Source organism: Pezoporus wallicus, unplaced genomic scaffold (assembly GCF_028554395.1).
Source record: "Pezoporus wallicus isolate ANWC-B61680 ecotype Strahan unplaced genomic scaffold, APGP_CSIRO_Pwel_v1 contig_5767, whole genome shotgun sequence".
Taxonomy (NCBI): domain Eukaryota; kingdom Metazoa; phylum Chordata; class Aves; order Psittaciformes; family Psittacidae; genus Pezoporus; species Pezoporus wallicus.
Window position 1 is genome coordinate 6,355,081 of NW_026640599.1, and position 22,749 is coordinate 6,377,829.

Genomic DNA, 22,749 nt, shown 5'->3' on the forward strand with positions numbered 1-22,749 from the left:
TTGAACTCGCAGGACTTCTGACGAGCCAGCATCATCCTCCCAGTGGCATGCACCCCCAACCCTGACAAAGCCCCACTCCACTTTCTGGCTAAGGAGTTTGTCTGAGCCTGGCAGAGCGAACATCTCATTCCCCACAAAAGCCTCACAACTGAGGCATTGCTTTGCATGAAAAGAATGTTATAAAAGTGGAAAAATACTTTCTTGCTCTTGGAGGATCATTATGGTAGCAACTAGAATAAGAAGAGGTACAATAAAATGACACTTTGTAGAAGCATGGTGAATAAGCACATACTCTGTTTTGTAGACATAGCATGCTGTGTATACATATATGCACACATGTGAAAATACTTTAAGAAATGCAGAGGAGAATGAATTCAGAAACTGGAATGTATCATAAGTACTTGAACAGTCTTTGCATTCTGGGTAGCAAGACAGGATTATTTTATTTCACTCTGCTGCTGTAGTCCCCCTGTAGCCACTCTGATTAATGGTTAGTTCACAAATCGAAAATAGCTTCAAAATTACTTTCAGTTGGTCCTTTAGCACTAAGAAGTGTGTCTTGAGACTGCAAAACCAAAGACCTGCACAAGAATGAGAAAATTTCACTGAACTGTGTGACTAAATTTATGGAAAACAATAACCAGTATTTACTACATAGGAATACTTGGACTTTCAGGTAATTGAGAACTTAGTGTTTTACTAATTTAATCTTATTTTTAGAAGCCACTGTTAAAGGACTTGATATCCCATCTTTAGAAGTCATTAAATCAAACTAATTTCTGGGCACCTGTTTGCTCTCACTAGGCAACCAGTTCTGAGTACAAAATTACTGGATACATTATCTGCTCAGACGTTTGATCTATGCCTATGAAAACATAAAAATCATGTATTCACTTCTAATGACAGCTTCAACTAACACACTGCATACGCATGGATCAGAAGGAGAGCACTGAAAAATGTACAGATGTATGAAAGACTTCTCTGTAAAATTTGTAATTTAAAAAATCCTTAGAAGAACGTGAATGTGATCAGTTTCATTCTAAATTCATGTGCATTACTTCAATAATAAGCATGTGAACCTTTTTTTACCTTTGGAGAAAATACTGGAGAACTTAGGAAGGGAAGGGAAAAGCCAAATGTGGTTTCCCTGCTGTCAGAAGGCAAAGAGAACTGAGCGTCGATACGTGGCATCACCATTCCTCCCTGCTGTAAACCACTGTAAATCAGTTCTTTCCCTCAGAATCACAAGGAGCTGGTGTCAAAGTACATCGAAGGCACACAACACCCAGCATGAGCAACCTCAGACAACATGACTCGGTTCCCTGACCAGGGCTGCTAACTTCCAGCTGGGGTGGCTGATTTTCCCCAGTTTGTCTTGCTGGCAAGCAGCAAGGCAAATGCTTTTTTCCAGCGGAGAGGGGAGGAGGCCAGGAGAAGCAGCAGTGTGATAAAAACCCTAGCTCAGAGCTCACAGGGAGAGCATCGCACAGTTGATATATATGTGCATAGCAGTTTGGATCCAGGAAAAACCCATCCAGCTGACAGCTCATATGCTTAGCCAGTTGTATATGCACTGCATGTAAACAACTGATTGCTGCACATCTACGAATCTTTTTCCAAAGCCAGCATGTTTTTTAAATAAGCTAGAGGACAAGCTAGACTAGAGAGATGTTAGCAGAAAGATAACTTTTCTTCAAATTAATGGCATTTTTAAATACTTTTTTAAAAATCTCCCTAATCTTTCAGGTTACAAATGGCATTTTAGATTATCAGCATAATGTAAAAAGACAGACATCCTGTCACTTCATATCTCGGTAATAAATCTACATGCATGGTAATTCTAGATTATCCAGCATAACCTACAAAGGCAGACATCCTGTCACTTCATACCTCAGTAATAAATTTACATGCATGGGTTTATTACCCATTTTAGCTCCCATTTTAGACAGATAAGTAGCATTGTTGAAGCATCTCTGCATTTATTTGCCACAAATTAATTAGTCAGGCATCCATCTGCTTTAACAAATGACAATCTACATGCATATATGCAAGGTATGGCTTTAACTCTGTTACTCTGTGAGGTGTTAGATTTTTAGATAGTTCCTCTTTTATAGTAACTTTGTTTTTCCTGACTACTGTTGAGCTACAGGTGGTAGCCATGCAGAATCTCATGCACGATCTACATCCCAGAAATATCACTGATCAAGTGCAAGGAACTATTTCTCTTCCTGTACTAAATGAACTGTTGAAAATACCAGTATACTGATGTTTTTTTTCAGTGTTTGTGACTTCCAGAAGTTCATGTATTGCTTGTATGCATGTACTTAACAGTATACTGTAATTTGGACTTCCAAACAAATCAAGAAAGGACTGAAATTTCAAGAAAGCATATGACTTGGTAAAACAAACAAACCCCTTCAATCTTATCAACATGATTAGCAAGGTACTTTTCTGCTTCTTTCAAAGGCTTTGAAATGGAAAATCCCAGGAAAGTAAAATATTGAGAGCTATCATATAAGTTAATTAACAGCTATGGCCAAACTTAACCTCAGTTTTCAAATTTGACAAATTAACAGTTTTAAACTCTGACGAAGTTAATATTTAGTCTTAAATAGCTGTGTTCAACTCTCATGAGGAAAGAGTCAATGTGCTACTGTCAGCATTAGTCACTCATGGAAATGTACCTGGAGAACTGCAGATCTAATTGTACACAGTGCTTTGCAATTCCCCAGGTGAAATGGAAACACTGCACACCTTCTGCTGACTTCAGAAGCTGATGAGATTAGGATCTATGTGAATTACAGTATCATCCAAGAGACCAGGTCCTCTAAGTCTCATTAAACGGGAGTTTTTCCAGCAACTTTTCGGGAAACAGGATGCTGAATGCGGACCACCACCACTGTCATCAATGTAATAATGCAAAAGTGACTTACACCGTTACAGAGTTTTTATCAGTGCTCACAGATCAGACAGTATATGAGAAATCTGAGCCTGTAGTGTAGCCACTGGGCAGCAGGCAGGGGAAGGATGTCTCCAGATTGTGAAATCTCCAGATTTCACATATATTGCCTTAAAATGTGCACTCTGCATTGGAAAGCACCAAGGACTGCCCACAATGGGCTGCAGAGGGTGTTGCATAGGATGCTGCTGCTTCCATCATTTCACTGTTACAGTACAATTCACATCCCTGAAGTGTCAACAAGAACTATTTCCCATCTCAAACCCACACTTCCTGAATGTCTCCTAGTCAAGATCACTTTCTTAGTCAAACAAATCAGTACCAGTGATTTATTGCCATTTGTATCATGCTCTCTTATGTCAATTTTCTTCAGGAAGGAAAATAAAAGCAGTAAGGTTCCATGAGGACCACTCTCCTATTGGAGTGTATGGCCAAAATTATGATGAGGGCAACTTCTAGGTAACCCGTATGCTTATAAAAATTACCTTCCTTTTTTCAACACAGGGCTTTGGCATACAACAAAGAGAGTGAACAGCTCTTATCTGATTATGTCAGTCCACAATGGAAGGAAATATGACAGAAATGGAAACCAGAAGCACAAGGAAATGAAGTGCAAATGTGTGCTAAATGGAGTACCTGTACTCTTGACCAGAGTGGGTCTGCTGCATGCAGAATTCTGTGCACAGGTCTTAGAATACACCCAGAGACTTATAATGCAGTATGATATGTAACTTCAAGTTGTAGGAGGAAAGTTTCTCTGTTCTGCCATGTTCTGTGAAGTACCATCAGTGTATCCAGTACTGGCCTTCCCGTGATAGGCTTCATATAGTACCATACCATACAGGTGTATTTATTCTTCTTTAGGAAACATGGGAGTTCCACACACTTCGTGTAGGTTTCCACAGAAATAAACTGCTTGAAAAGGCCTGTGGTCTATAATCCCCATGTAAGGCCTAACAGCTATTAACCAGAATGCCACATTACTTTCGGTATGTGAATGGACATTTTTTGTTTCTTTCTGACACCTTATCAATTAAATTGTATGGAATTCAGTGCTGCACTTGAATATCAAACTGCTATTATGTGTATAAATTAATAAGAATAAACAATATGGAGAAAAACACAATTATTGTATTCCTGTTTCAAAGAGGTGTTTTTCCAGAGCTTTTTCCAGAACCATTATGAGTATCTGTAACAGTTGATGTATTTTGTGTTTTCTTACAAGAGATCCTCCTTTTCACTGCTGAAATATATAAGCTCAAGATGGTTCTTTCCCAAAGTATATCAGGAAAATGCCAGAATGTAGCATACCAATGAAAGTCAGGCTTGACTTACAGATAAATGAAGGTTACTGTACAGCACTTACTGTGTTGAAAAGAAGGTGAAATGTTACAGTTGTAATTACTTAATGAAATAAGATTTATGAAACACGTTTTACTGTATTTTTTCAAAACTTTCATGGGTGTCAATGGTCCATCAGTTGTAAAGTGCACAACACTGCCATCTTCTGTACCTAAGAAGCAGCAAATCATGTGTGGTTTCACATGTATGTTCTGCACAAACAGTAAAAGTAATAAAAATGTCAAATCCTTCATTTTAAAAGACAATCCAGAATCTGAAACATTGTTAGGTAATAGCAGAGAGGTCACGGTCTGAATATTCACTGGTCAAACAGCAAACATAACTGCTGACTACAGCAGTCACATGTTTGCTTTGAGTAACTTCACTGAGCTTCAGCATAAATAAGAGGATGTTCATTATGCTGTTAACAAACAGCACGGTCAATTAATCCAGTTTTGACAAAGCCTGCTCTGGTATGCTTCTTTGCCTGCAGCTCAGACTATTTATGCAATATACTACCTCTAGGATGCACAAGTTCCTACACTGTGGTTTCTGACAATAATTTAGATCTTAATCAACAATGTACATTATTAATGGCTATGCAAAACGTGCCCAAGCAAAACCTAAAAATTCATTGCCTCTGAAGACTGCAATCTATAATGCATGTCGCTGAGGAATTGATTACTGACAACTTGCATATTTTGACCCATCATACCCATGACTGTATGTGCATTGTAATTCATTTCCTGCCATGAAATACGTTTATAATCAAGACAGGTAGTATGCCTCAGAGACAATTATAGGAATATATCAGCAGTCTCAGGTAAATTCATCAATATACCAGCCTGATGTTCCCCTGCTATACTAGAGCTGTGACTTTCCTCAGCAGTTTCATAGGCTGTAGGCCTAGACAGCTATCCATCACCTGTATTCATAGCAGCCAAGACGCAAACTAGAAGCTCGCCTTTTGGCAAGCATTGCACACCTCATGTTTCCAAACATATGTCACGAGGTAACCAACACAACGTAAGAGAGGACAAGCTGTCAGCAGCTAGTCACTTCAGTTGGGAGTATTGACGTAGCACAGGCTGCAACGTGCTGAAAAAAATACAGGCTAGCTGCTGCACAGTGCACCAAGTGTACTGCTTTACTCAGGAAGTCTGGGAAGATAACCACTATGAAAAATTCAGTGGACTAAATTAATTCTGGTCTTTAAAGACAGTTTAATAAACTGGAATTTAAAATGCTACTTTTCCACACATTTGCTGAATCCTAGTTCTTGGCTGGAGGAGTAACTTTATCTCATCTTCTCAGATGTGAATACAAGAGCAAGGGATGTGAATTACAAGGAGAACCTGCTGGAGTGAGTCCAGAAGAGGCCATGAAAATGATCAGAGGGCTGGAGCACCTGTCCTATAGAGACAGGCTGAGAGAGTTGTTCAGCCTGGAGAAGAAAAGGCTCAGGACACACCTTGGAGTTGCCTTCCAGTACCTAAAGGGGCCTACAAGAAATCTGGAGAGGGCCATTTTACAAGGGCACATAGTGACAGGACAAAGGTGAATGGCTTTAACCTGACAGAGCAGATTTACATTAGACATTAGGAAGAAATTCTTCACTATGACACTGGTGAGACACTGGCACAGGTTACCCAGAGAAGCTGTGGCTGCCCCATCCCTGGCAGTATTCAAGGCCAGGTTGGATGTGGCTTTGAGCAACGAGGTCTAATGGAGGGTGTCCCTGTCTGTGACAGGGGGCTTAGAACGGGATGATCTTTAAGGTCCCTTCCAACCCATTTCTATTTTACTATGATTCCATTAACAGCTCTGGCCTTGTTTTCCAGATTTTACAGAAGTAACTTTGATAATGCCTAAACACGCTAAGAACAGCTGCAGCCGCCAGCCACCCAAACCTTGCCCTCTTCCCCCTGCATTCACTACCCAGCTCACTGGAGCTTCACATGGCTGAGGGGCGGCTAGAAACCCACGGCTGCAGTCCATCAGCCCCTGTGCCTCCCAGCACCTTCCTCAGCGACCCGGCCACAGTCGCCGAAGGACAGCAGATACCCTTGCCCGGTCCCTCCGCCTCCCGCCTCCGGTGACCGGAGCTCATCCTCAGACCGCACCGCCCCCCTCGCGGCGGCTTCGAGCGTCCCCGTCTCCGCCGGCAGCGCAGTGCGCATGCGTGCTCGCACCTCCCACCCGGGCCCGCCGCCGCCGCCGCTCCCCGTTCAGGCTGCCGGAAGGGATTTTGCGCCCTTCCGCCAAGGGATCACGTGACATCCCTCTGGTAACGCAAGATGGCGGCGCCCATGTTGCTGCCCGAGTCCCCTCTGGGGAAGTTGAGGTGAGGCCGAGGCTGGTACCGGTACTGGGCCTCCCCGCCGCCTCTAGGGGAAAGGGGAAGGGCCTGGGGATCCCCGAGGAGGGTCGTGGCCCAGCCCTGGCCGACACCACCCCGGCCGTACGGCGGCCGCGGCTGAGGCCGCCTCGCGGACGGGCCTGGGAGTGGCGCAGTTTACGTGCGGCTGCGGCCATGGCTGACCGACCGCCGCCGGGCATGGGAGATGAGCGGGATGTGTGCAATCGGCGCCCGTGGGGGGTGGAGGTTGGAGCGCGGGATGGCCAGCGGGGCTGTGGGGGGCTCCCGTAAGAGGGGCCCGATGGGGGTGGGGGAGGGCACAGTGCCGTGGGACTGATCGGCGCTGCCAAGAGGGGAGCCGGAGGTGGAGGTCGGCCCTCCACGCCCAGGGGAAGAGGCGGCCACGAGAGTCTCGGCAAAGGCCGCGGCGCGGGGAGACAGCCGGCAAATCCGGCGCCTTCCGCTGATGGTGGGATCCCCGCTCCTTGTCTTCGCAAGCGCCTACCCTTTGCACATGCTGGAGTGGCCTTCATCGCCAGTGCTGTGTGGCTGGAAGGGGAAGCGAGCCAAGTCGCTGCTCCTTGGGCTTAAGCTGTTTGCCCACCTCCTCGTGTGCTGCTGTGGCCTGGGAGTGAGGCGAGTTGCTGGCTCTGTTTCTTAGGCTTCACGAGCAGCTAAGGAAGTGTGGGGACTGGGACGGAGGTATTCTCATTTGCCGGCCTGAGGCACCTGCTGAGTGGATGAGGTTCACTTCAGGCATTACAAGAGGAGTCACTAGGCTTGCTTGACTTACCAAATGCAGGAGGCTCAGATGTGGGCATTGCATGCGGTCAGGCATTGCTCTTTGAGGGCAAGTGCTCTGTTGCCGGAATAACTACCATGACGGCACGCAGATGGTGAGGTTGTGAGTAAGCCTGAACAGAAGGGTGAGAGATGCAGGTGAGGTTCTGGCTGCGTGATTTACACCTGTGGAATCTTTTAGAATTACATACTTCAAAACCTGGAGATTTTGATCTCCTATTTGAATATTTTGCATGGCAGAATGACAAGAGCTGAAGATCATCCTTCCCTCCTATTTTTCCATTATGAAGTGGCTAGAAAGAATAAAGTTAGAATGAAATATGATAGAAAAGGGGTTGATATGAGAAGGCTTTCAGATACTTAAGGGTTTTATGACCATAACAAAAGCATGGTGTTGTTTCTAGGCAGCCTTGCTGAGCTTTCAGACAAGGAAGGATCAATCTGGCCAAGCTTCAGTAGCAGAAGAGTAGACCTGAGCATTGTGCGCAGTGATGGTGAAGTGTGCTTTTCTTACCTGTACATTAAGGCTGCTGCCTGTAGAGAATATCAGAGGAGATGGGAAGGGACTTAAAATTTCATACCCTGTGTAAGAGAGGAAGACTAGAATGAAATGAAAGGTGTGCCAAAATTGCAGGATAGGAGAGCCGCAAATTTTTCTCCCTAATCTTACCTAGTATCCAAATTTCAGGAACTAAGGGAGAGTTCATGGAGTTGGCAATAACGTCAATACTGCACAGCTCTGGAAGGTTGAGACCCTCTGTGTTGTGTCCAAATGTGATTGCTGCTGCTGTCTGCATGTGGCTCTGACAGCAGGTGCCACAGATTCATTATCATGTCAGATGTCCCTGTAGAGTTACTGTTTCTTATGAATAGCTGTTAATTTTGTGGTTTGTGGGGTTTTGGACTGCTGATGTAAATTGAGTGCATCTATGAAGTAAAAACCCTTTGCTTAGCTGTTTTAATGTAATTAATATTTTCTTATCCTCAGCCATCAAAAATACAGAGCTATTCTAAAGAAAGAAAAACGAAAAAAAAAGCGGCAGGCACTTGCCAAACTAAGAGACTCTGGTAAGTGTGGTTTGTATTGTCAGTGGAACGAGTAGGTTGTGATTTTTTTTTGTTTTTTAAAGGATATAATTTTGTGTATCTTTGCTAAGTGCAGCATCCCATTATTTAGATGTATTGTTTTGTGGGTTTTCTCAGAAACTACAGAAAAAGATGAATCAGTGTCGGAGGAGGAAGAGGAGGAGGTGGAAGAAGAAGAGGAAGAAGAAGAAGAAGAAAAGAAACTTGAGGCAGAAAGGTGAAGAATCTAGAAAATGCCATATATGCAGTAGATGCATTTGTAGTTAATTACACTTTGATACTTTGAAAAGTTTCAGTATAGTCTGTAAAATTGAATCCATTTTGTCTATTTTGGGCAATACAGTTTTTTCTCTAAAGTCTGAATGATTCCTATGGAATTTTCTTTTTTAATGAAGATTGGATGACCTGTAGTTATTCCTGAACTAATAACATTTGACTTGTATGCATGATAATTCTATCAGTTGTGGATAGTCATTAAATTTTGTCTAAGTGGTATCTGGTTTCCTTGGTAGACAAAAGCTACATGAACAGTGGTTGCTGAGAGAAGAAAAGGCCCAAGAAGAGTTCAAGCTTAAGAAGGAAAAAGAAGAGGCTGCAAGAAAACGTCAGGAAGAAGAAGAGGTGATGTATAAATCGAGTATTACAATTGTGTTTGGCAGCAAGCTAGATTTAGTGTAGTATCTTTTACTGTTCTGTAATGGACTCAGTTTTCTTGATGTCGATATGTTTGAAAGTGTAAGCTCTTCTTTCTTCCGCTCTAGAAGAGCAAAATTAAAACAGGGAAAAAAAACGCTCTTTAAATTTTTTTTCTTTTTTTCTCTAGAGGTTTAGTTGCTTATGACTGGATGAAAACTTAATGGTCAGGGAGTTGTATTACAACAGGATTGTTTTGAACTTGATTGATATAAAGCATTAGTTTCCTTAAATATTATTTTTTTATTTTTTTAATCATAAAGAGGAAGATAAAAGAAGAGTGGGAAGAGCAGCAAAGAAAAGAGAAAGAAGCGGCACAGCAGAAGCAGCAGGAGAAGAAAGAGAGAGAGGTGATTCCTGGCAGTGGGAGGATAAACGTGTTACATATCTTCTTACATTATCAGATACAGCAGTCTGAATGTTGGAAGAGGGATTTCAGTCTAATTAGCCATTGTATAAATGTGTTAGAATACTATTTCTCTTGGTTCTGTCTATATTCCTGAAACTGTTATTCACTGATAAAGAGGATACAGTGAATCCATATACCTAGAAGCAACTAGGTTTTCATAGTATGCAATTTCTGTATCTATTAAATACAAAAGCACACTGTGAATTCAGGTTCTGTTGTACACTTTTTGCATCATGCATTAAAGATAATCATTACTTAATAGAATCACAGAATGGTTTGGATTGGAAGGGACATTAAAGCTCATCCAGTTCCAACCCCCTGCCATGGGCAGAGACACCTTCCACTAGACCAGGTTGCTCAAAGCACTGTCCAGCCTTGGGCTTGAACACTTCCAGGGAAGGGGCAGCCACAATTTCTCTGGGCAACATTTTCCAGTGCCTCACCACCCTCACAGTAAAGAACTTCTTCCTTAAAATGTCCCAGTTGAATACAGCCAGTGTTGAAGAAAATGCTCTATGAGGATATGGAATACGGAATTACATTGCTGCTGTTCCTTAACACAGTTCTTAAAAGATACAGCTCCTCTTTACCTGACTCATCCAACAGAACGTATCTTTTTTCAGAGCTCTTTGAGAGGAATAAAAATGGTACTGAAGATACAAGGCAATAGTAACTTTTCTGTTAACAATACATTCTTCTTAAGTTTTAGAAGTTGAATGGCCTGGATGTAAGATGTCCTGTAGAGAATTCCAACGTGAGGACTGGCCTATCACCAGGAAAGGGTGATTGCAGCTTTCTAGGATCGGTCATGTTAGCTTCTCAACAATCACAAACGATTCCTGTCGTTTCACTGGGAGGTGTCTTGCTGCTGTGTCTCATAGCCACAGCAGAAGAAGAGACATGAGCGAGCAGGACTGGCTCCTGCATGCAATAGTTGGTTTTGTCACTACTTACCTAACACTTGCATGGGCAATGAAAAAGAACAGCAGTTGTTGTATTTCCCGTCTTACTTCCACTTGTGTGAAGTGTCCTATTTTTGTAGAATAGGGAGAGAAAATAATGGTTGTGTCCTTTATTTAACGTTGAGATATAGTTTCAAGAGAGTTGAACCAGGAGGTTCAACTGCTTCAGTGGTAACAGCTGGATTTTATTCCTTCCATCTCCTTGTGTCTGGCTTTGCCCAAGCCCGCAGTGAGCTAATTTGGTTCCCTGAACTAGATGGAAGCTGCTTTCTTTTTGGTTTGGTTGTTGGCTGGTTTGGTTGGTTTGGGTTTTTGTTGGCTGGGAGGGTTTTGGTTGGTTGTTGTTGTGGTTTTTTCTGGGTTACTATTTTACTGGTTTAGTGGGTTAAATTGGCTCATAGAGGGCATTGACAGTCACCCAGAGGGAAACCGTACCCAGCTGTGAGTGGAGGCACTCACTTCAGCAGCAGAAAGTTGATCCGTTGATTTTGCCTGTCTCTTTAAACAGCAGTTTATTCAAATTCTGAGTTAGTGATTTGAAAAATAAAATAAAATTCTCTCCCTAAGGTGAGAAAATAGGTTTTCTGATTTGATGGTGTTTTGGTTGGGGTTTTGATTATTTAGTTTTTGGTGTGTATTTTGGGGTTGTTTTTGTTTTTTTTTTACGAAGTTTGATTTGATTTGTTTTTCTTTATTAAGGTGAATAGTATCTGACATACTTGATAATGCTGTCTGGATCCTCATGTTGGATTGCTTTTTTTTTTTTTTTTTAAATTTGCTCTTTTTTAATTTAATTAATTCTCTTCCAAATGAGAACAAAGTTTTCTTGTATTGGTTAGGTTTAAATTTTTTTTTCTTTTTTTCTTGTAACATCCGAGCATAATTTGTTAGAACCCATTTCCAGCCAGTTTTGGAGGGTGACTATTGTTTTGCTCAGCCAACTTAGAAGAAGAAAGGGGAAAAATAACCTCATTGTTTTCTGGTATTTCAAAGGCTAGATACAGTGAACTTACGATATTAAAGTTTCTTAACAGTTACATATTTTGCTTTAACAGAAGCTCCCTAAGCAATGTGTTTTTCTATGTGTTACATAGAATGTTCCAAGTTGAAAAGCTTAGGGCAGCTAAATGATGATGAACCTGTCTGTAACCAGACTGAGTACTAGAGCAGGAGATATATTTAAGTATTCAGTAGCTCAATGATAGTTTTTAAAGAGAAAATGAAACTTAAAGTTGTCTAGCATTTAAATTAGAAAATCATCTACACAAAGGTGTTGTCTGATGTATCCTTTAACAGCTTTGTAGTACTTGAATTGCTACAGAGCAGAAGTAAGCCTTCCATTTTTAAAGCAAACCCCATCAAACTTTTATTATGTATAATCACTGAATATCGTAAATTAGGTTCTTAACTAAAGAAACCAGATGTTTTGTGTGTCTTCAGGGTTTTCACTAGTCCTGTGTTTGCACCATTTATAGGCAGCTGTGCAGAGGATGCTGGATCAAGCTGAAAGCCAGGTATGCTCAGAGACTTTCTCAAAAAGAACTGAAAAGTAATTTAATTGCTATCCAGTGTTCCCTTCTAGCATGTTGTCCATCTGCTCTCAAGAGCCTAGTGGCCTGAATAAATTTAATATGTAGTGGCTTGCATGGCTATAAACAATTATTTACTGGGTGGAACATAATTAAGCATATTTCTGGCTGGTTGGTGTCAGTGCAGTTGTGCATGCTCATTCCTCTTCAGGAGATCTGAATCAAAATAAATCCGGAAATACTGCTATGTGCTGTTCAAAAAAAAAAAAAAAGCTAAACACTGTGTGTGGTGGTTTATATGTGAATTAGAATTCTCAATAAATCTGTCAGTCCTTCTGGGTGGCAAGACAAACTTGTCTTTTTAAGCAGATGGCAAGCTCTAAATAGAAGGATTCTGTAGTAGAGGAGGGCAGGGATCTGTAACGGGAAAAATGAAAGGTATGGGAGGGAGAAGCTGACTGCTTGGGTGCCTGGAAAAGCATGGATCTCAAGCTGGCAGCGTGTGGTTTTCATTTGAATCTTAGGGAGGATCAATTCAGTCTTCCCGCTGCCTTACAGAATAATTTGGCTTTGTATTCCTGTCCTGTGTTAAACTCATGAAGATTCTTGCTCTGCTTAAACCACTGTGTGAATCTGAAAATGAAGTTTTAATCTAGTTAACCCACTGAATGTTGATTGCCATAGCTACATTGGAGTTGAATTAAGTTCCAAATTATGTTTAAACTGTTCTTTAGGTAGGGAATATCTCTGTTTCATAATATGTGTGGAAAAATGCTCTGAGCTATCTGCCCAGAGCTCAAGATGTATTAGCAGCCATTTCTGCAAAGGAATAGGCAGAAATGTGCTATGTTAGACACTTCATTATAGTATCAGCGCAGGGATCAGTTACGTGCTGTCGAAGCAATCGTGCTGTTAAGTTACAAGAAAATTATGTCCGAGAGTCATGAACAGAACTAGTAGCAGGGTCAAATGCTGCTTGTAAGTAAACAGTTTTCAGTTGATTTTAAATGAGAACTTAGGTGAGTCAGCTGTACAAATCTCTTGGTTAACAACATGAAAATTCCCTTTCTAAAATGTGCCTTTTTGTGGTCAGTGATGGCTTGCAACTTGATAATCCCATTTTGAATTACAGAAATTTTTAATGGACTGAGATTATAGTATGGAGGCTTTTACTTCCAGTGCCAACTGAATTTATTTTGTTTTTTTTTTAATTCTGGCCTTTGGCATGTTACTATTATTTTAGCCTTTTCTAGCTGCACAAAAATAATAATGATGGTAACCTTACTGAGCTCTGAGCTGTTGCAGAGACTAATGAATAAATAGTCCTAGCTTTCTATCTGCCAGGTGTATAAAGGGCTGCTCAGCAGGTCCTGGGCCGAAGTAGGTAACTGGCTTAGCTGAATGGAAAGAACCTGTCCAATATTTGTAATTCCTGTGGAAAACAAATGAAGTTGCTGCTCAAGGAGCAAAATACTCTTTTTCTGTTTTTCATTTAACAGAAGAAAGCATCCACTTTAGTCATTTTTTTGTTGTTGTTGTTAAAAAAAAATAATAAAGGATTGTTCTTAAAACTGAGCAAGTACCAAGAAAAGAGGTGTCCATCACCAGAGACCCAAGCCACTTGACAGCTTAGTAACACAGTGCTTAAAGTAGGTTCAGCTTGCCTTGTAGTAACACGGTGCTTATAACTACATACGAATTTAATTGGTGGTAGTGGTTTTATTTTGACATTGTGTTTCCTTATTCTTTTTTAACTTCTGTGTATTTTAATGTTTGGGTTTTTTTTTTTCCACACAGCTGGAAAATGGTGTGACCTGGCATAACCCAGAACCCCCAGAGAATATAGGAACAGAGAAGGATAGAGCGAATTGCCCATTCTACATTAAAACAGGTTCCTGCCGATTCGGAGACAGGTAATTAATTGAATATTTACCAGCAAAGGAGTGTTTTGGAGAGATGAAAGGGAAGCAACTTCATTAGGTCATATGCAAACTGAAGAAAAATTGCTATGCAAATTACTTTTAATTTATTTGGATGTGGTTATGTTATTCATGATGGAACCAGACACTGAAAGCGAAAGTGTTCCCTAGCTGGAATTAAACTGTTTATTGTTAAGGCAAATTACTGATGTTGCATCCTGGTTACATTGGTCAGACTGACTTTTCCTTTGCTCTGATGCATGCACAGATATATTCAAACAGAATATGTTTGTTATTAGTACAGGCTTGGTATGTCATCTGGCTAAAAATCCCTGATTTTTTTGTGTGTATTATAGAGGAACTATAACTCAGCAGAGAAAGACTCTGATACTTATTATATGAATTGTCAGCATAAACTAATAAGGCTATTTTACTAATTTATACTACTGTCCAGCTATTGTAGCCTTCTCTATCCTAGAAGTAATTTGTTTCGGTGTGGTGTAAATTGTGGATAATTATGAGATAATGCAACTCTGTGGAAGCTTCAAGTCCACACAGAATCACAGAATAGTTAGGGTTGGAAGGAACCCTAAGATAATCTAGTTCCAACCCCCCTGATATGGGCAGGGACACTTTGCACTAAACCATGTTACCCAAGGCTCCATCCAACCTGGCCTTGATCTCTGCCCAGGGATGGAGCATTCACAACTTCTGTAGGAAACCCATTCCAGTGCCTCACCACCCTCACAGTAAAGAACTTCTTCCTTATATCTACCCTAAACTTCCCTTGTTTAAGTTTGAACCTATTACCTCTTCTCCTGTCACTACAGTCCCTAATGAAGAGTCCCTCCCCAGCATCCTTGTAGGCCCCCATCAGATGCTAGAAGGCTGCGATGAGGTCTCCGCGCAGCCTTCTTTTCTCTAGGCTGAACAGCCCCAACTTTCTCAGCCTGTCTTCATATGAGAGGTGCTCCAGCCCCCTGATCATTCTTGCGACCCTCTTCTACACTTGCTCCTATAGCTCCATCTTCTTATACATCTTTATTCTGAAGTATGTGTCAGAATTCCTAAATAAAACTTTGGCCAGCTATTTCACTGCAGGCAGCATTTTTGCTTTTCAGATGTTTAGTTCTTTATATTTTTTAATAGTATTTGTGTTTCAGTGATATTTAATGGAGGTAATCTCCTTGGATTAATGATGGATTGCATAAAAATCAGTTTTGCTTTGAACTGTGAACAGCGTTGGTAAATACTGAGAAATATCATATTCCACCTTTCTTGTCTCATCTGTTGTTGACATCAGCTACCTCTCCTTCATCTTCCTTCCTCCTCCTGATATACCTGCTTCCTCCATATTCTGGTCATTTTAACCTCTGGTGTTGACGATAAGTTGAAGGACCAAGGTACAGCTAGGATAAGAACTAGAAGAATGGGTCAGAAGCTGAAATGGACCTCGGTGAAAAATTGAGAGCCAGTATTATCAATAAAATAATTGCTGAATCTTGTCAAAGCTCACTATGTCTTGAAGAAGGTAAAAACTGGCTGAGTTCACCATTATTAATTTCTCCAGTAATTCAAACCCTAATATTTCGTAGTAATACTGGATTTTGGGTAATTCATTTTCCTCGAGGCTGATTGTGTTCTGTCAAATGCTGTATTCATTTTGTGTACAGACAGTATTGGTTGGGTATATTTTGAGCTGCTATTATTCTATGAGCTTCTATTCTATGATTCTGTTCAAATAGAACAAATGAATTGTCTCTGGATTTAGTTTTGGGTTTGGAGTTTTGTTTTTGTCGGTAGTTTTTTGAAGTCAGAAGTGTCAACCAGAAAGTGAGAGTCAATTTCTGACTGATTGGATGCAGAAAGAAACTTCTGATCTGAAGTCTAGTTTGCAGTTGCCCATTTTGAGACCTGACCTCCTCCAATTTGTCTGTGCTTTGCAAGTGCTAGATAAAGAGAGTAGACTAGTCTTGACTTTTTCTGATCATGTCTTGAAAAGGAGAAATGTGTTGGAGAGTGCATGACCCAGTTGCTCAGGGCAGTGTTTGAAATGGAGATCATAAAGCACAGTGAAATAAACACGATGGCTAACATCCGTTTTCGTACTAAAACTAAAGGTTTGTAGAGCAGAACTGTGTTTTAGCATGTGAGGGAGATAGCCTGAACATGATGGATGATGAGGGAGGTCTAATACTTTTATGGCTGCCAAGAAGATGCAGTTTAAGGTAAGACTTACTTAGAAGAATCCATTTTTTTTTTTTTTTTTATTTTTTTTTTTTTTAAGTGGAAAAACACCAATCTTGTACTCATCCAATTTCAGGTCTAAATGTGCCTTCCTTCCCTCAATTCTTCTCCCTACCTCTGTATGATAAGAAAAACTTCAGTAAAAGTTGTTCCACTTGCAAAATAAAGAGCAAGGACTTGCTTTAAAATGTCTTAAAAGATTGTCAGTAGTCTTTCTATAAAGCCCTTCAGAAGTGGGGAACATTTTTTAAACCTAGAAGCCTAAAAGAACTTCAGCTCTTACTGTATTACTAGTACCTACAGCTTTTGCAGATGTGCTTTTTTAAGCAAGAATGTATTTATGCATGGCAGAAAGCACTAAGGTTATATGTAAACTCACTTCTGAAATAACTGTTTTAATAATTGAAGTATGTTAATCTTTCCCTAACTGATTTTCTGTTGTAATATGTGTAACTTGAAATGGGAAGCATTTGTGAAGTTTCAGTAGATGCATCTTTGACTCACAGTGATAATCTTTTTACTTTCCTTTCTTCACTACAAATGCACAGGTGTTCTCGCAAGCATAACTATCCAACATCTAGTAAGACACTACTCGTTCGAGGGATGTTCATTACTTTTGGCATGGAGCAGTGCCGGAGAGATGACTATGACACAGATGCAAGCCTCGAGTATAGTGACGAGGAGACCTATCAGCAGTTCCTGGAGTTCTATGAGGACGTGCTCCCTGAGTTTCAGAATGTGGGGAAGGTTGTGCAGTTCAAGGTATGCATCTGAATGTAAGCTTGTTAAATATCTAACATATACCACCTAAGTTGTGTTTTACTAGCCTTAACAGGAATTGTGTCCAGCATGCCTTAGCTAAATCCCATGTACACAAGAGAACTATACAGTTTCCTTACAGCAAACTGTACGTCTCTCATGTCACTTGTAAACTTGTCAATGCTGTTATAGAGCATTGTCTTACTCCAGGTAAATCTTCTGTCCTGTTCCCTTGACTGTTATAAAAGCTTGTACTTTTATATTGCAAGTTACTCATACTGCTCAACAGTCCACTTACCTCACAGTCGCTGCTTTACTTAGCCCTTGATAAGCCCCAGAGGGTCCACTAAGACTGTTAGATAATATGTCTGAGCTATTGTATTTGTGCCTAAGGAATGAAATAGTGGGGATATAAAATGTATTTGGACTATAAACCCAAAGAGTGTAACTTTAGAGCTTGTTGGATAAAATAAAATCAAATTACAATGAATTGCAACAGTAGTAGATGTTTTGTTAGGAGGAATTATAAAAAGGTAAGTTACGTAAATGGTGTCGAGATTTGTCATATATCCTTTGTGTGCTTGGTTTGCTGAACGTTCTGTACTGAATTTTCCCCATTTATATTATGATTTCTTATGGGGGAAAAAGAGGGACCTGTGTATGGAGACCCCAGAGATGAATGATGTGTGTTTACAGTCCCATGTTGCTTCAAAATACGCGGCTTGGATAGTGAAATTGCCTTGCAGTGAAGTCTAGTGCAGCATACTTTCCTGCTTGCCATTCCTGAGTGTTTTCCTGCAGTCACCAGGAGGCAGGCAGTGCTTTTTCTCCTGTTGTTTCCATCTACTGACAGCTGCCTCAGAACTGAGATTGCATTAGCATTTAAAAAAAGAGGAAAGTAGAAAAAGTGAATTTTCAATAGCTGTATAAGCTTTGTAGGTAAAAAACCTTCACTGGTTTGGAGGAGCATCCTCTCCACATTTTGACTCATGGAGTATTAGCAGGCTATGCTCCAACCTAGAAGATGGGATATAGATTCCCGATGAAGTGTGGGTGGAAATGCTGTCTCACCATCTAACTCAGATCCTTGACTTTGTATCATTGCTATATGCAACTGTGCAAAGTTGCACCTTCTTGGGTCCCTGTGACTAATAATGGCGTAAGAACTTTTAGCATGGCATTTCTCAGCTTCTGAAGCAATTGTGCAACTGTAATGTGATTCTCACGGGTGTTTTCATTTATTAGAGATACTCAGAAATTGCATGTTGGCTGCAGGGGTCTTAACTGTGAGCTGAGTCTCTGCTACCATTTGGAATCAGATTATGCACACCCCTATCTTAGAGATGACTTCCATTTTCAATGTGGCCTAAGGTTTTATTCTTGCTGTTCTTTCTGGGAAGCTACATCAGAATCTGGCAGATCTGACAAAACGCACTTCTTTTCCCACCCAAAAATGTCTATGGCAAAACCATTCTTGGTTTTGTGTTGACATTGTTTATCTCGGAGTTTGACTGCTTATTCTGTACTATTTAATTATTCAACTGCTTGTGGTTGTGTCTGAAGCCCTTGCCTAATCCAATGGACAGAGAGGTGTTCTCTGAGGGCCGGTCGCGGTTCAGTGAAGAAAGGAGCCACTTGCCTCATTAGGTGCTGATATCAGAAGAGGCCTCGAGTCAAAAGAAGCTGGGTACGCTCTTCTGCCCTGGAGAACTGGGTTCTTGCCTGCTTGGGCCATCCCACCTCAGAATCTTTTGTAACTAGCAACAAGCTTTTTGGAAGTTGAATAATGTATTTTTGAGACCTTTAGATACACTTTGAATTCTAAATCATTATGAAAAAAGGTGTTTCAGAACTGTTCAGTGATGAAAGTTAGCGACTTCAACTTTTCTAACTCATCTCATGAGGATGCTGTGAAGGTAAATGGCTCTAAAGATTCTCTTACTGTAATGAATCCTGCATCCCTGGCAGTGTTCAAGACCAGGTTGGATGAGGCCTTGGGTGATATGATTTAGTGTGAGGTGTCCCTGCCCACAGCAGGGGGGTTGGAACTAGATGATCTTAAGGTCCTTTCCAACCCTAACGATTCTATGATTCTATGATTTCCACGTGAGGATACTACTGATCATTTTCAGAGCAGGATTTTGCTGTTCCAGAGTAGAGGTGGTCCAGACAAATGCAAGACAATTAGTACAGGCTGTCTTGCAGACTAAGTGAAGCAGAGGTCCCTGAGTTAATAAAAGCATGATGCTGGAAACCATCAAACGTAAGTCAGAAGGGTGGTTTTTTGTTTGTTTTGTGGGGTGTTTTGTTTGGGAATTTTTGGGTTTGTTTTTTCTTTTTGGCTAAAACTAAGTTTGCAGAAGAATCACTTGTAAGTTCACATTGATGAGCTGTGATATATTGGAATAGCAGGATCTTAGCATGTGTGAGCTGCTGTATAGCATAAACTTTGAGTTGTGCCAACTTTATGTTTCCATCCTCTTAGGTCAGTTGCAACTATGAGCCTCACCTTCGAGGAAATGTATATGTCCAGTATCAGTCGTAAGTACTCACGGTCTTACACAGTTTTACAACTAAACTCCAAAGTTCAGTAAAAAACACTGTCTGTATAATCCAGTTGATTCATTCTCATACTGTAATGGGAGCCTAAAATTGGTAAATAATATCTGAAGTGATTGTAGGATGATAACGTGATTTGTCATTTTTACTTATCAAAGGGAGAAGGACTGCCAGGCAGCTCTTGCTCTCTTCAGTGGACGATGGTATGCAGGCCGACAGCTTCATTGTGAATTTTGTCCTGTGACAAGGTGGAAAACTGCTATATGTGGTGAGTCACAAACTGAGAATGTGTGTTACTGAAAGCGTACTTCTGGAAGTGAAAAAGAGGGAATTAGCCTGTAGCTTTCAGATCTGCCTAATGTTGTAGTTCATTTCTGTTTGGAAGACAAACATGCTGATTTGCTTGACTGCAGATCTAGGAAGGAAAGGGAATATTCTTGCCATGTCACATGTGTGTCTGAATTGTTCTAGTGGGTGTGCCTTGGACTGGAAAAGAAGGTTTGGATCTATGCTTTGGAAATAATAATCTTAAAGTGAAACTACAGGAAGTACCAATTTATCTTTTTAAAAAGCAACAGCAGTTTCTGAACCGTCAGTTCTTAGCAGTAACTATCACATTCGACTTACCTATATTTACATTCTTAGATTAAGGTAGTAAAAGTATTTATGAAAATTGTTTTAAGCTAAAACCTTCATAGCTGTTGGAATTAACTTTCTAAGGAATGTACATATTGAAAACTAATCTTGTGTGAATTAAATTGACGGGAGGTCAGATGCATGTTTTTCTGTTTGAAGATGTGAAATGCAGTTTATTAAGTTTCTTTCTGGTAGGCACAGAATGAAGAAAGGGATTTAACAGGTCTGGTTCATAAAAAAAGCAAACCCTAATCTGTTGCAGGCTTATTTGAAAGGCAGAAGTGTCCAAGAGGGAAACACTGCAATTTTCTTCATGTATTCAAAAATCCAAACAACGAGTTTTGGGAGGCCAATAGAGACATACGTATTTCTCCTGAACGGACTAATCAGTCGTCTAAAAACTCTGAAAGGAGAAAAAGGACAAGCCATCGTGATGACTATTACAGCCGCTCAAGGAGAAGGGGCAGCCCCAGCCCAGATCATTCTTACCGGAGAAATGGAGAATCTGAGAGAAAAAAGAACCGCCGCAAAAACAAGAGAAGGCGTCGATCGGGAAGGTCAAGAAGCCGAGAACGGAGGAGGTCTCACAGCCGGGGCAGAAAGAGGAGAGGCCGCAGTCGCAGCAGAAGTCATAGTCGAACGCGCAGCAGGAGCAGAAGCCGGAGTTCCTCTCGATCCAGGAGCAGGGGTAAAAAGAGATCAAGCAGCAGAGGAAAGAATAGTGAAACTCCCAAAACAAAGTGAGAATTACTTTCAGAAATTGCTAATTGATCAAACCTAGAGCTGACAAAGCAATCTTTCCAATAGGGCACCAGATATTTGAGTTTCAAATAAAGTGTTCTTGCACAATAAATGTTTCTTCCTAATAAAGGAACCTAATTCATTGTGTGCTAAGCTTCAGAAAATTAAAAGTTTTAAGTCCTATATAAGGTGTGAATGTCAAGTACTCTAGCTACTCTGTCCTTCTGAACTGCTGCAACACCTGGATGCATACCAAGTACACATAGAGAGAGAAGTAAAGCTTACTTGGTATATGCTTATTTCTGTGTTACGTGTGTGTTAAATGTTTACTCTCCTTTTAAGGAGTTAGTACAGAACAGCCAGTGTGCTGTAAATTCACACTGCAGCATATTGCAAACTGAAGCCTCTGTAGAAGACTGCCATTTATATTTTCCATCTGTTCATGGGAAATCTCGTTCAAGACAAAGTAAATATAATCCTGTTATGAGTTGGAGAAAAGGGATCTAAAAGACATTGCTGTTTGATTGTACAATACTTTCCCAGTAGGAGCTTTGTGGTCACTTGTGTTGGATTTTTCTCTCTCCCCTGATGGAGCTGCTGAGTTAAGTGCCTGTAGGGATTGCAGTAGACTAAAACCAAGTAGGAAATACACAGAAAAACGATTTATTCAGTATCTTAATCCCCAAGTATGAGTGGAGACCATGAGGTTGTAATCCTCGAGTGGGGATAGAAAATACTGTCCTAGCTCTTGGTTGCATACCATTTGTAGTTGAAAACAACCTGCCTGACCTGTGAAGGAGCGGTGGAAAAATGCACGTCTGGTAACCAAAGATATATATATGTACTTTTGAAGGCTCAGGATGCTGGCAGAGTGGCTAAAGAAACTGAAGGGTTTATAAGTGAAACAATACTTCAGGTTTTTGGGAGAGGAGGACTTGACTTTTTAGGCTTATCTTACAAATGGTTTAAGGCACCCTACTGCCTAGTTTTCCTACAGTCAAGGTGGAGAGCAGGGTACATAAAAGTGAAGTTATCAGGGAAAAAATGTTTTTTAAGTGACAGCTTTATTAGCAAAGTACCTGCAATTAGATAAATCCTTACAAATATTTCTCCCCTTTTAAATGGAAGACTTGTGCTGTTAGTTGGACTGTACTTCACTGTTTAACTTACGGTATTTAACTTGGGTACCTAGGTGTCTTTAGGTGCTTGGAGAGCAGATTGTGGCACTGAAGGTGCCCTGCAGGGTCTGCAGAGGCACTTCCATCTCTTCAGCCTCTCCAAAGAACTTGGGCTTCCGCTATTAGAGTACAGTTCTGACCACTGAAGTCAGAAGCCTAAAGCAGAAATGCAGTGATCCCAAATTGGTATTCATTAACAATTCCTACAAAGTAATAAAGTCCCACAGAAAATCTGGATATCTAAACTTTATGACAGCATTCCTCACAAGAATGTTTTTCCCCAAGGATAGTTCAGAGTGAATGACCATTGTTTCTGGGTATAATATATATATTTTTGCTTTTCTAAATGCATACTGCACCTAGCATGCTGATTATACATTTTCCTTCTTTCATGTGTAATTGTTGTCCAATATGGAGTAATACAACAAAAGTGCTATATATTGATGTTCAGTTCAGAAACGACTTTCACTATATATTGTCATAACGGTAGGCAGAATTGTAGCTTAGTTAATTTGATTAAATGTTTTAGTTATTAACAGATGTAGGACTTGTAACTTAATAGCATAACTTT

The 22,749-nt window shown here is 40.6% G+C and overlaps 1 protein-coding gene across 3 annotated transcripts; it reads left to right on the forward strand.

The window, feature by feature from the left end:
• Nucleotides 1–6,511: 6,511 nt before the first annotated feature.
• Nucleotides 6,512–21,299, forward strand: ZRSR2 (zinc finger CCCH-type, RNA binding motif and serine/arginine rich 2). 3 transcript variants are annotated; one of them, XM_057419509.1, is made up of 11 exons: nucleotides 6,512–6,644; nucleotides 8,449–8,528; nucleotides 8,664–8,763; nucleotides 9,059–9,167; nucleotides 9,503–9,589; nucleotides 12,086–12,124; nucleotides 13,937–14,052; nucleotides 16,854–17,067; nucleotides 19,550–19,605; nucleotides 19,782–19,891; nucleotides 20,522–21,299. In XM_057419509.1, exons 1-11 carry the CDS (start codon nucleotides 6,598–6,600, stop codon nucleotides 21,001–21,003), a joined length of 1,440 nt encoding a protein of 479 aa, XP_057275492.1. In that variant the 5' UTR covers nucleotides 6,512–6,597; the 3' UTR covers nucleotides 21,004–21,299. The 3 variants fall into 3 exon arrangements, with proteins under 3 accessions (XP_057275492.1, XP_057275494.1, XP_057275493.1); XM_057419510.1 differs by lacking the exon at nucleotides 6,512–6,644 and adding an exon at nucleotides 6,709–6,905; XM_057419511.1 differs by lacking the exon at nucleotides 12,086–12,124.
• The last annotated feature ends 1,450 nt before the right edge of the window (nucleotides 21,300–22,749 follow it).

Excerpts from the sequence above, each read along its gene's own strand:
- ZRSR2 (XM_057419509.1), top strand. The coding sequence starts at position 6,598 with ATGGCGGCGCCCATGTTGCTGCCCGAGTCCCCTCTGGGGAAGTTGAG. Across the intron at positions 8,764-9,058 it reads AAGAAACTTGAGGCAGAAAG|ACAAAAGCTACATGAACAGT; the intron begins GTGAAGAATCTA and ends TTTCCTTGGTAG. Across the intron at positions 12,125-13,936 it reads TGGATCAAGCTGAAAGCCAG|CTGGAAAATGGTGTGACCTG; the intron begins GTATGCTCAGAG and ends TTTTCCACACAG.